Genomic DNA, 13,655 nt, shown 5'->3' with positions numbered 1-13,655 from the left:
AGTACTTTAGACATTGAAATATTTCATCAAGCATAAGGGATTTAAAAACTTTACTATTGTTTCTTTATTCTTTTAATATGCAACAGCAAACTGAAGTTCAACTTTTGGCCTTGAATCAGCAGACTGTCCTAATCTAACTTCTATCTGTGATTTAACAAGAGGTATAATGAATTTGAGTTTATTTATCAGTGAAACAGTCCATTTTCAGAACTGCAACCAATCCCTGATGAGGACATCTTCACAGATTTATATTACAAAATAGGTTTTTAGCAAAAAGTATCTACCATGATTCTATTGGTTCAGAATCTAATAATGGTAGCATATGGACAGCTAAACTGAATGAAATATTTGGACCCAGGAGTCACTGCCACATGTATAATTTATTTGAATTTTAAAGATTCAATTTCTCAGGAGTTTAATTTCTATTTCTTTGCTTAGATGTTTAAAAAGTGAACATGCTCAATGGAGTAATTTAGACTAGATTTCTGTACAAAAGCTTGGTTATTCACCCCTACATAAAAAGCAAGTTAAAAACTGAAATGTTAATTGGACAAACACTGCCAGGAACAATTTGGTACAGACGGGAACTAGACTAGACTAGGCAAACAATCTAATCTACAAAACAACTGGTAAGACACACCTGTTTTCTCTTCTCTAGTCTCTCTTGCTTTAACTTTTCTTTTTCCTTTTCCAGCTCTTTGTTTTTGACCAGAATAGTGGGCTTACTTCTAGGAGTTTTTTTGTTAAGAATTTTAGCCATGGCATCTGCCCAGCCCACGTTAGTTCCAACACTAGCTTCGGCTGCATTTTCACTTCCACTGCCATCGGGTTCAGCTTCATCTTCATTGTCAGCTTCCACTGCTTCATCATCTGAAGAAAAGTGATCCTTTTCTGATCCACAGCTTCTTACAGAACCTAAGAGTAGAAACAGATTAAACTTTAATACTGGAGGAAGAGGTTGTCAAGGCCCTGCCAGACCCCCAGGACCCTTCATAAAGCTAACAGTTCTCCATCTGTCTCCATTTTCACAAGAGGGGACTTTGTGAATCCCATAGCTGCTTTACTGTAGCAGAAAGCAAAAGGGTCCTCCAACCTACTGCCATCAGCCCCCAAAGACCCAGCCCAGCCACGCTGGGCTTCAGCACCCAGGACCAAGGCAGCAGAAACAAATCCGACAGCCCACACCACCTCCTATTGTCAAAGGGGCGGTAGATGCCGACATGGGAACAGTGTAGGGTGCGCGTTCAAGTCCATGGGCCTTACTTGTGTCATTTAACTACTTAAAGAGACCAGTGAAAATTATTTTTAAAACAACTAACAAAAAACTTTAATCCATCAAGAAAATGGTACGTTTCCATGGTACAGAGAAGCCAGAATAACCTCTCTGGGGATTTGATCCAGATATTTAAAACTGTTAATGTGTGTGTAGAGAGTCTAAAAAAACAAAACAAAAATAACAGCCTCCTTTCATAGAATTTGCATATAACATTATAAAATTAGGTGTCTAACATTTCTGAAAAATAGTCTAGTAAAGTAATATCTGCCTAAGATACTGAAGATTCAATTGCCCTGCTGTGTGACTGAATGACAATATCAAGTTCTGAGCTGCAGATACAAAAGTGTACTGTTGGAACTGTATCCTGCACAACCTCTGAAAAAAGCATATACAGGTTATTTGCCAGATAGTTCATCTTATAAGGTTCAAATAGCTGGGGTCAGTGGCTTGGCAAAAATAAGAGTCTAGTCGGTGGCCTTGCTTGAAAGTCAACTCGTTGACAAGCTTTTGTAGTTTAAGTTTTGTGGCCTTTCTCAGCTTCTGAAGTTCACTGTACTTAATATTATCAACAAGGGGACAAGCAGCCAGCACCATCTGCATACATCTGTATGATTTAGAGCCTTCTGGACAGCTTCTGTTTTGTTCTTCAGAAGCCTATGGAACTCACTAGGAAATACCTCAAAGCAGAACATCATCTAATAGCTTAGTAACTTGGTATGTTTCTTAATAAGCAGAAGAGGAGTTAAAAGCATCGCATTTCAGGGAGTCTGCACTGGGTCCATCCGCTCATAACAAAGCTAAGCATTATTACCAGAACCTCTGCTTCTACCTCTAAGAAGTCTGATTGGTTTTTGTTGTCACTTCAAAATAATCTACCTGCTCCCCAGCTCTAAGGCCCCCTTTCTTTTAAATAATTTCAACGAAATGTGCATATTCAGCTTTCAAATAACATTTCGGCCTTTTTGCCCCTTAATTCAGCTTACTGTCATGACCAAAATGAAAGAGTTGACTGTATAGTCAGCTGTTAACCTCTGAGTGATCCTCTCTAGCCTCTCGGCTGTAAGCCATGAAGTAAGAGAGAATTGCCAGAAAGATCCGTCTTAGCTAGTCATTATAATACCTGCAATGTTGCTATTACTTTCGCACAATTATTTAAATGTTGGGAATTCATGAAATGCAAAAGATGTAAAACTAAATATTTAATACATTTAAGATAAAAATTTGTAACATTAGAAAACAGCAAATAAAAACACATAAAACAAAACATTTTATAGATATAGAAAAAATGAACCTCAAGCAAATAAGTAAAAATAAAGGATCTTCAAAGTGTAGTAAAAGTATGTCAGTGTTATCAAAAAGTAAAGGAAATAATAAAGGAAATTGCTAATAATCTCACTGCCCTAATGTGTTGTACATTTCTTAATAAAGAGAAAAAAAGTTTTAAATAGAAACTCATTTGCCACGTATTTAATTTGAAGCCTTCTCTATAACCAGCATGCTGGATAAATTTAAGAAATCTGAGGACATGTGATGCTAGGCTTTGACAAGAAAATACAGGTGATTTAAGAACTTTATTATTTATAAAGTATTTTTAAAAGTATACAGACTTTGCCAAACAAAAGCTGTTAGCACTATCATTCAATTCAATGAATCTGAGTGTCTACTATATACCAGATTTCAGAGTCACACAATTTTTCCCTCAGAAGTATCTCCTCGGACCAGTGTTCCTGGAAAGTATCCTGAGAAACAAAGTTTGGAGAATGTAATTACCTAAAAAATAAAGATGTTAATATTATACATGTTGTATTCCTCGGAGTCAGTAGCACTGCACAGGTATTAGTAACAAAATAAACAATTCTTTGACAAGTGCTTCTTCTAGTAAGAATTTATCTAAATGTGAAGAGGCATAAAGGCTTAAATGTTTGTGTGACTGAAGAATACCTGGGTGATTAAAAACAGAAGGTTTTACCAGTCCCCGGTAAAATGTCAAAACTACAATACTGACATCTAGTGTTTTGTCCTGATGCATTCACACACACATGGCAACAACTTCACCTTCTCAGTTGCGCTACAGAGGCATCCACGAGACTTTGCGACTGCATGAGCTATCCCAATTCTCCACTTCCAAATTTCGGCTCTTTTTCTTGGTATGTTTCTTGCCCAGATAGACTACCACAATATGCATATTATAGGCATGCAATAAATCCATGAAAAGTCTTGTAACACCATTTTATAAAACCTGCATACACCAATTTAACAAATTCGAAAAGAATCCACTAAATTCATAATTTTTACTTGATCTTTTTAAAGAAATTCTAGCTCAGAGGTGTCTGGCATTCACTGCAAATGGAAATGATCACGTTTTACATAAATAAAAAATGCCAATGTAATGAGGTCCTCCAGCATGCTAAAAACCAGGATTTACTTCTAGGATACCAAAGATAAAACAAATCAGAAAGCAGAACTGGTTCTTAAAATTTTACTGTACCCTATGAAGCTGAGATATTTTTTGAATTTTCTACTAACTGATCTTTAACAACAGAAGTGCATATATCCAGGGAACCAGATAAGTAAAAAATTCCTTTGAAGCCTTCTTCAAATCTTAAACATTCTTAAAGATTCTTCAGTCTTAAACATTAACTGAAAGTTTGCATTCTATTTTTTTTGGAATCTGGAAATTAAGGAAGGGCTACTTACTGGAAGCAATAACTAAAGGTTCCAATATAATTTTCCGCATTCATGAAAATGTTCTATTATCAAAGCTGCCCACTAGCCACTGGGTATCAGAGCCCACTGATGCAGCTAGTACAACTAAGGAACTGAATTTTTCATTTTAATTACTTTAAGTTTAAAAAGCTCCATGTGGGGGGACATGGATGGCTGTCAGTTAAGTGTCTGACTCTTGATCTCAGGGTCTTGAGTTCAAGTCCCACATTGGGCTCAATGCTGGCTGTGGAGCCTACTTTAAAAAAAAAAAAAAGCCACATGTGGCTGGCTACAGGCTACCAGCTACTATACTGGCAATGCAGGGTTAGACTTCCAAGGTTCTAAGATAGACACAGGCACTTCCGATCTCCTGCTGCCTTTTCCCCAAACTTCCAGCTCCTTTTCAAATTTACCATCTGTCCCTGATCGTAGATATGGTTAGCTGTTGGCTGGAAAGTGGGATATGGGGCGCCTGGGTGGCACAGCGGTTAAGCGTCTGCCTTCGGCTCAGGGCGTGATCCCGGCGTTCTGGGATCGAGCCCCACATCAGGCTCCTCCGCTATGAGCCTGCTTCTTCCTCTCCCACTCCCCCTGCTTGTGTTCCCTCTCTCGCTGGCTGTCTCTATCTCTGTCAAATAAATAAATAAAATCTTAAAAAAAAAAAAAAAAAAAAGAAAGTGGGATAAAGTTTTAAGACTCACAGTCCTTCAGGGGTGCCTGAGTGGCTCAGTCGTTAAGCGTCTGCCTTCGGCTCAGGGCGTGATCCCAAAGTCCTGGGATCGAGCCCCATATCAGTCTCCTCCACTGGGAGCCTGCTTCTTCCTCTCCCACTCCCCCTGCTTGTGTTCCCTCTCTCTCTGGCTGTCTCTCTCTTTGTCAAATAAATAAATAAAATCTTAAAAAAAACAAAAACAAAAAGACTCACAGTCCTTCAATATTTACTGAGCACTCATGAATGATGGGGAAGGGGAAAACAAAAAATCTAAGTCTAGGTTTCTCTCCTTGAAGAGATCATATGTTTAGCAGGGTAGATAAATGAGTTAACCAACCACAAAATTTGGTTTTACAATATGCAAAATTCATAAGTGCTCTTCTTTAAAAAAAAAAAAAAAGGCAACGAAGAAAGGGGTTTGGGGTTACTTTTTACAAAGATGATATTAAAGTTGTTTCTTAGGTAAAGCAAGGGTTTGAATGACAAGAGAAGAAGGGAGGAGGCCAAAGAAGTAAGATTCCACACCCAGGTGAACTGAAAGAGGCAGGGGGGATGATCACTAAATCTAGAACCAAAAATTCTCTAGATCTGAGTCAACGCCCTGTATAAAAATTAAAATTATGATAACCATCATTATGATGGGCATTCCAGGCGGAATAAACCCGTATGCCCAAAGGCACAGGAATGTGAACGAAGGTGAGATGTTTATGAAATGACAAGAAGTTCAGACTGGCTGAAACCAGATCTGGAAACTGGGTAACAAGAACTGAGTTTAAAAAGCTGGCTGGTTTATAAAAAGCTGGTCTGATTTACGATCCAAGAAATAAAATATGCACATTAACCCCCAAATTAAAACCAAGCGGTTTAAAATTACAGCACTATAGGTGTGTGTTTCCAGTAAGAGGCCAAACTGCTAATGCTTTTCTCTCTTGGTACTTACCTTAGGCCCTTACTCTTAAAAAGTTTCTCTATTGGATTAAGAAGGTTGTTCTTTTAAAATACAAATGCCATCTGGGAGCATTAAGGTTATTGGTTAACATTTAACTTACTTCACACCTTTAGAATTACTCTAAATCAAACAGAATTTCTCATAAAAACTGGTAGAGATCAGCTAGTTGTAGTTAAGAGTATGAACACAGAAGTCAGGCTGCCTAATTCAATCTCACCGCCAGATACAAAATCTCCATCTGTAAAAATGGCAATAAAATAGTATTGACTTCATTGTGGTTTTGTAATAATTAAATCAGTTAATATATATTAAAGTTCTTAAAAGAGTGCCTAGCCCATAGTAAACATTTAAGTGCTGATTACATACCACACACAGTGACACACACACTAAGAATTTTAATGTGGTTGTGGAGGAGAAATGAACAAGGAAGAAAGTTCCTTGGTAGTTGGTGGTTGGAATCTGCAAGATGTGTGAGGTGCTGAATGGGAAGCTTTAGATGACCAGCTAGTTACAGCACAAGGGTGAAGAGCTCAGATTATAAAATCAGACAGGCTTGGCATTACATCCTGATTCCATTACTTTCCAACAGTATTAGCTTGCGTGAATTACCCAACTCTGCTTTGTCTCAGTTTTCTTTGTAGCAAAACAGGCATGAAAATAGTTATCTACCTCACTGGGTTGTTATGATGATTAAATCAGATAACGCATGAAAAGCACTTAACACAGAGCTGGTACATAGTAGACATGAAATAAATGATGGAGAGTAACCAATGGACAGACAAGGATGCTGAGAACCTGGAAGACAGACCAGGGATGGGAGATGACAAGACTTAAAAAAGGATGCAAAAAAAAAGAGGGGGTAAAAGGAATTTCACTTCCATCGTAATGCTATCTACAGTCTTGGTTATAGCCTATACCACATGTGCCAGGGAATCATCAAGTGCAGGTAGGCTACATTTGACTTTATTTTAGAAGTGATCAACGTTACTGTACCAAAACTTCTTTTTTTTTAAAGTAAGCTCTACACCCAACGTGGGGCTTGAACTCATGACCCCAAGACCAAGAGTCACATGCTCTACTGACTGAGCCAGCGATGTGCCCCACGTCCCACAACTTCTCAAAGTACTCTAAAATATTGACAATACTAACTAGCTAACATGTATTTAGAGCAAGCTACTATTTAAAACACTTTTTATGCATTATCATTTAATCCTCACAACACTCTATGAGTTGCTCTTATTCTATTTACACAGATGACAATTCTGAAGCTTAAAAAGGTTAAAAAATATGTCCAAAGTCACAAAGTTAACAGAGCAGAGCAACAGGACTGTTTGACCTCTGAGGCACTAGAAAGCTTTGAATCAAAGATTCAACTCAGACTAACACGTATTGAATGAATGCAGAAAATATTCATTAAATAGTTTGAGAAAGCTTGAATTAAAAAGAAATTTCTGGGGCGCCTAGGTGACACAGCGGTTAAGCGTCTGCCTTCAGCTCAGGGCGTGATCCCGGCGTTATGGGATCGAGCCCCACATCAGGCTCCTCCACTGTGAGCCTGCTTCTTCCTCTCCCACTCCCCCTGCTTGTGTTCCTTCTCTTGCTGGCTGTCTCTACCTCTGTCGAATAAATAAAAATTTAAAAAAATTTTAAAAAAATAAAAAAAGAAATTTCTATGTAAGCCTCAGTTAACCCGAAGAGCCCACTCCTCATCCCCATTCTGATTTTGCCTAAGAATGCACATTGCCCTAGTTATCAAGAGCTCTGAAACTACTGTTTCCACTCCAGTTATAAATCATTTGTTCTGCTCAAACCACATGATCTTTTCTGCCCATTACTACTAAACTTAGAATATTCTGGGGTGTCTGGGTGGCACAGTAGGTTGGTTTCAGCTGAGGTTGTGATTTCAGGGTCGTAAGATCGAGACCCATGTCAGGCTCCACACTCACTGCAGAGTGTGCTTGAGATTCTCTCTCCCTTTCCCTCTGCCTCTCCAGCTCGTGCTCTCTCTCTCTCTTAAATAAATGTACCTTTTTTTTTAAACATTTTATTTGACAGAGAGAGAGAAAGAGAGCATGCGTGCACACAAGCAGGCGGAGCGGCAGGCAGAGGAAGAGGGAGAAGCAAGATCCCCGCCGAGCAGAGAGCCCAATGTGAGGATCGATCCCAGAACACAGCCTAATAGAAGGCAGATGCTTAACCAACTGAGCCACCCAGGAACCCTAAATAAATACACCTTTAAAAAAATAAATAAAAATAAAATAAATTTAGAACATTCAAAATTGATGTTTTTTTAAAAAAGCACTTACCTTTCAAAAAAATGAAGTCATCCCAGCTTTCCATAAAAATAATCAAAATGAAAATTAAAGTGCAGCTATGAAACAAATCAAAAGATGTGATTACATGTGCCATTTAGGCAAACCAAAGCACTGAGCCCGGAAGTAGTCTGTTTCCTGAGTCTGTCCTATAAATTGCTAAACCACTCAAGTAGGACTATGATACATTTCATTTCTTAGACATGTTCCTTTGCTATTTTAAGTAACTTAAATGATGAAAGAGGTTATAAGCTACAGTTTGATGAAAAGCACATTTATCTGCTAGGTTATTATATCTAAAATACAGCTTTGTAGTTTATCAAAAACTAAGTGATAGCTCCTAGGACCTTCTAAACTGGATTGTTATCAAGTCTTATGTTAGAAGCATATGGCCATTTTTCATGTTTGTGAACAGAACGATTCAGAAAACATGAAATTACCATTCTTCTCTACCAGTTTACAGTCATATGGGCCAGTGCTATGAGGGAGGGGCTGATCACATCATGGCACTGGATAATGACCAAGGCTTTTTCCACCTGTGTTGATTTACTGACTACAGAAGCTTTTTCTTTTCTTTTCAAGACTACAAGCTTAAGAATAAAGTTAACATTGTGTCTAAACCTTCAACACTGCATCAATTCAATAAATCTGAGTAGTTCAAGATTAACTCAGAGGAAGAGGTTATATCAACCTCTCCTTCATAATACCTGATACCATCAACCACCGTTTTTACTTCCTTGCCTGAGTTATTTACTGACTAGGGAGGCTATGTGTGCCTGTGTGTGTTTTAAGAATACAAACTTAAGGGGCACTTGGGTGGCTCAGTTGGTCAAGCCCCGCATCCCACATCGGGCTCTCTGCTCACTGGGGAGCCTGCTTCTCCCTCTCTCTGCCTGCTGCTCTCCCTGCTTGTGCACTCTCCCTCTTCCTCTCTGTCTCTCTCTGTGTTAAATAAATGAATGAAATCTTTTAAAAAAATACAAACTTAAGAACCAACTACACATTGTATCAAAACCTGCAACAAGGTATCAATTCAATATATCTGAGCAGTTCAAGGTTAACTCAGATAGGGGTGTCATCATCCCCTGTATAATGCCTGATATTTATCTGTTACTTAAAATGCTGACTGTAGCATTTTACCTTCCACATATCTCTGATTTGTGATCACCTGTGTGATATAACTATGACCAAATTTCAAACCCTACTGAAGAGTATCACAATTTACTAAAATTCAGTCTGAACCATTTCACTATCATGTAAGTTTACATTATATACAAGTTCTGTTAATTTTATCCTCAACAATACCTAGTACATGAGAAAAATGTAAAAATCACATTAAGAGCAATTTTCAATTTACTCAATGACTAAATGGATGTCAAGTACTATACCATGTATCAGGTTCTATGCCAAATTCTGATACAGCTGTTAGCAAAGCTGACAAAGTCTTTCTTAACAGAACTAGGAAATTTCTTTTTTTTTTTTTTAAGATTTTACTTATTTGTCAGCAAGACAGAGAGAGCGCACACAAGCAGGGGAAGTGGAAGGCAGGGGGAGAAGCAGACCCCCTGCTGAGCAACGAGCCCGATGGGACTTGATCACCGGACCCCGGGATCATGACCCAAGCCAAAGGCAGACACTTAACCGACTGAGCCACCCAAGCGTCCTAAGAACTAAGAAATTTCTGCAAAGTCTGACAAACAGTACTTGAGAGTTTTATACTCGTAAAAGCACCATTTTTTTACCTTTCTTATATAATGTGTCAAAATAAATTAAAGCCAGGAGGAAAAGTTCAAACAATGCATGGGGTTAGCCTGTATGTTTTCTATGAAATTTAAGTAGCATTTTGCTAAAAGAATTTGCTTTCAAATGTTCATATGGTAAGGCACATCCCTCTCAATTTTTAGGATCCCATTAAAATTCAAAGAGACGTCTCTGATTCAATTTCCTGATAAAATGAGCCAGTACACTTCACTTTAATAATAAGCCTATAATTCGCACACTGATTCATTGATGTGTCTGAACCAGATTTTATCTTCTGCCTTTATAGTTTCTCAGCATCCACTCTCTGAAATTTTCTGAAAACTTCTTAGTTCTGCCAAGGCCACATGTACACAAATTCTGAACTACAAAAGCTGCTTCCAGTGGTCACCTTTCCAGAAATAAGTGATTTCATAAGAGGAAAACAGCAGATTCTTATATTAAATAACAAATTCTGAATTAAACAAAAGGAGGATGTCCTATCGTATAACCAACGGACCTACATAATTGAATTTGTTAAATAAAAGGCCCTTTATAATTTATCTGTTGCACAGCTACAGTCTAAATCCTGAAGGAAAAAGTGGATGGAGACAACTAAGTCAAAAGCTAACGGATACAGACAAGTGAAAAAAAGGGTAGTGGTCAAGAGTATAGGCGCTACAGCCGAATTTCAATAATGGCTCTGTCATTTATCAACTTGCTGATCAGCTTATGTACTGGGTGAGCAAGTTATAACCTTTCGGACCTCAGCTTCCCATAAGTAAAATGAGAATAATAGCATATATCTCATAGGGTTGTTGTCAGAAATTAATTGAAATGGCACACATATGAGGAGCTTAGAACAGTACACACTACATACAAAAGCTCAAAAAATAGAGCTATTATTATCTAATTGCTCTAACAGTAGAGCACACCCAAATTTTATGGTGCTATGAGGGTTTTTTGTAAGTTGTTTATCTGGAAAACTGAATGTTTTCCTTCTGCAAAACATTTCGGTGGGGGGTCTTTCTGTCTCTTCACAGTCCTATACTAGTGCCAGCTCTAACACAGTTTTGCTACTGCCCACCAATCGGTCTGGCACTCTGTCAGTCGTCATACAGCCAGCAGTGCTATTTATAAACATGTGTCTCTCTCTTCCTTAAAAGTTCTCAACTGTTCCCTACTGCCTACAAATGGAGACGCCAATCTCCTTCATATGGTACACAAAACTCTTTACAATCTGGCTTTACCCTCTGTTCCCGGTTTCACTTCTATAACTTCTTTGGAAGCTAGAGCCACAGCAGACAATTCATTGTGTCCTAAATAGCCCATGCATTTTAAGACACTGCATGCTACTGTATGTGCTTTTCCCTGTATGTCTGAGAAAACTGTCTTCTCCACCCCCAGACTTAGAAAATTATTCAGCCATCTAAGGCCTAGAGGAAATGCCACCTCATTTCATGTATTCAACAAGAAAAAGTATTTAATACTAAAATGTGCAAGGAATATGGAATTAACTAAGACATAGTTCCAGCATTTGGGGAATCTACACCTATAAGGAGAAAGACATGTTAAAATAAAATAATAACATAGCATACTATGAGTAATATGTGTGAGACAGAAGAAAGCAATGCCAAAGCTGGGTTCTACAGCATATGGATTTCTCTGTTTCCATTCTTACCATTTTAATCGGACCATGATTTTAATAACTACTTTTACAGTCCTGTGTTGACTATCTATCTTTCCTAAGACTATAATTCTAGGGCAGAAATTTATTCATCCTTTGTTCCTCAACACGGGGTAAGTTATCCGACTAAACTGCATAATTAGGTTTCCATATTACCCCAAACCTTTAACCCACACGTAACTGATCTATAATAGCAAGAGAACCTTGGAACCTAGTCAGGATTGACAATACTGCATTGAAAAGTCAGAATAGCTCTAACTTGGAATTATTCAGTACTTAGAGAAATCTAATTTCCATCTAAATCTGCAGCACTGGTATTTTGCTTCAGATGTAGTACTGTTTGTTTCCCTGACAACCCCATATGAACTAGTTCATTGAGTTCAAGAAATATCAGAATCAGAGGTTCTAATTCCTGCTCAACAAACTGACTATTTCCTTAACTACTCTGGTAGGGGATGAGGAATGTAATTACCTAGGGACTGCAGAAGCACATGACAGTTTCTTCTTGGTTCTGAAGTCCAGGTTTATCCATTCATTTACTTAAATTTCTGTGAAAAATCCATTATGCAGCAAGGACTGTTTTAGATACTGGGTACAGCAATCTCTACTCCTAGGAAACTTACATTACAACTGGGAGAAACACACAGCAATTATATAACATGCCAGATGATTCGGGAAACACTGAGAAAAATAAAACAGGATAAGTCAAAAAGTGAAGGCAAGGAGGCAAGAAGAAGAGCAGTGGTGGTACATTAGATAGGGTGATCAGGGTCAAGTCTTGCAGATAAAGCACTGGATCCGAGACTGAAGGAAGTTAGGGGGAGAAAGCCATGTAAGCATTTGAAAAATACTTTAGGCAGTGAAGCCAGCGATGAAACCCTGGTGTGGGAGCCTGTTTTATGTGTTAAACCCCAAGGATATCAATGTGGCTAGATTACAGTTAGTATTTAATAGGGGACAGAGTAGAAAACTGTGAGAGAAAAAAAACAACATCATACAGTCTAAGGACTCTGGATGTTAACCTGAGATGGGAAGCCACCGGACCACCTTGAGCAGATAACTCACATGATCTGAGGTAGATTATAAAAGAATAGTTCTGGCTATTACAAAGCTCTAGCTAGTACTAAGGAGCAATAACTGGACAGTAGAAGGTCACGGGTCGTCTGCAATTCCTTGTAACCTAAGAAGCTAATGCCAATAATGTTGGTAAAGAGGAGCAGCATGGTCACATTGTGGCTGAAGGCCTCAAAATATCTTTCCTTCTTTTAACAAGCTTCTCCGAGAGATAACTGATACTTTTATTTATTCTACTTTAACCACGTCCTCTTCTTTCACTCATTGCTATCAGGTCTCTAACTCCCAGAGTCACGCACCTACCACACAAGAGAAGTCAAGTATACCACCCATCTTCCTCTTAGCTTTTTTGGACTTTTGCTCCTCGTTCCCTAAGAAACCTTTCCCACCCTTGTAATTTTAAATATCCCCCGTCCTTTTGCCTTCTATCATTGTAACCTTTTTGTTGCTGTCAACAGCGCCAGTTTCATCCGTTGTAATCAGTAACAGTGACGGTGAAAATGCCTAGTAAAAGAATGTGGAAGTTCAAAGCGTCCCTTCCCTAAACACCACCTCCAAGCCTTCTCACTGGGCCAAAGTCGCCCCTTCGATGCCACCCGAGATAAAACTAGCAGCAAAGCCAATCGCATCCCCTGCTTCCCGCGAATTCAACCCGGCCTTTCTTTTCAGCAGTCAAAGCTCAACCCTAGTACGTTACCTCCACTGTCGGCAGCGTCTTTGCCCTCATCTTCCAACTCCGAAGCTACTGCCCTTGCTACCATTTTCATCTTCTTTTTCTTCCTAAGTGAATTTTTCAGCTTTTTCCCTGCACCCGCACGTGAGTCCCCAACGGCCGCGGCCATGTTTCCTTACCGGAAGCAACCCGTAAGAGTTGCGACCGGTGGTACCAAAAGGAACTTCGGCTTTTAGTTCCGGCAACACAAGGTTCCGGGGCGGGGCATCTAGCCCGGAGTTCAGGGGCTGGAGCCTAGGAATGTGAATTGGAGGGAGGTCGAAGTAGTGGGCGTCTCTACGAGAAGTCCGCTCCAGTGAATGGAGGTTCTCAGCCGACTCCTCGGCCAGCTCGCCCTGGCCCTGGACCGCTGCCGCAACCCGGAGCCGTCCACTTCGATTTCCGACCTACGCCCGCTTCCCTTCTGTGCTGCCTTTACGAATGTTGGTTTAGGCTGTTCCTCCAAGGTCCCTTACCGGCCCCCTAGCCG

General features: G+C 39.3%; 1 protein-coding gene across 1 annotated transcript in view; it reads right to left on the bottom strand.

Moving 5' to 3' along the window:
* The window catches only part of RRP15 (ribosomal RNA processing 15 homolog), a 39,702-nt gene extending 26,349 nt beyond the window's left edge, over positions 1 to 13,353 (bottom strand). The window contains exons 1-2 of the mRNA XM_026517320.4: positions 13,151 to 13,353; positions 641 to 915 (exon numbers count right to left, since the gene is read on the bottom strand). Coding sequence (XP_026373105.2) covers positions 641 to 915; positions 13,151 to 13,295 — 420 coding nt within the window. The 5' untranslated portion in view covers positions 13,296 to 13,353. The remainder of the gene's footprint in view (positions 1 to 640; positions 916 to 13,150) is intronic.
* Between the last annotated feature and the right edge of the window lie 302 nt (positions 13,354 to 13,655).

Source organism: Ursus arctos, unplaced genomic scaffold (assembly GCF_023065955.2).
Source record: "Ursus arctos isolate Adak ecotype North America unplaced genomic scaffold, UrsArc2.0 scaffold_2, whole genome shotgun sequence".
Taxonomy (NCBI): Eukaryota; Metazoa; Chordata; class Mammalia; order Carnivora; family Ursidae; genus Ursus; species Ursus arctos.
Note: the sequence above shows the minus strand (reverse complement) of the source record. Positions and strands in the feature narration are given on the sequence as shown.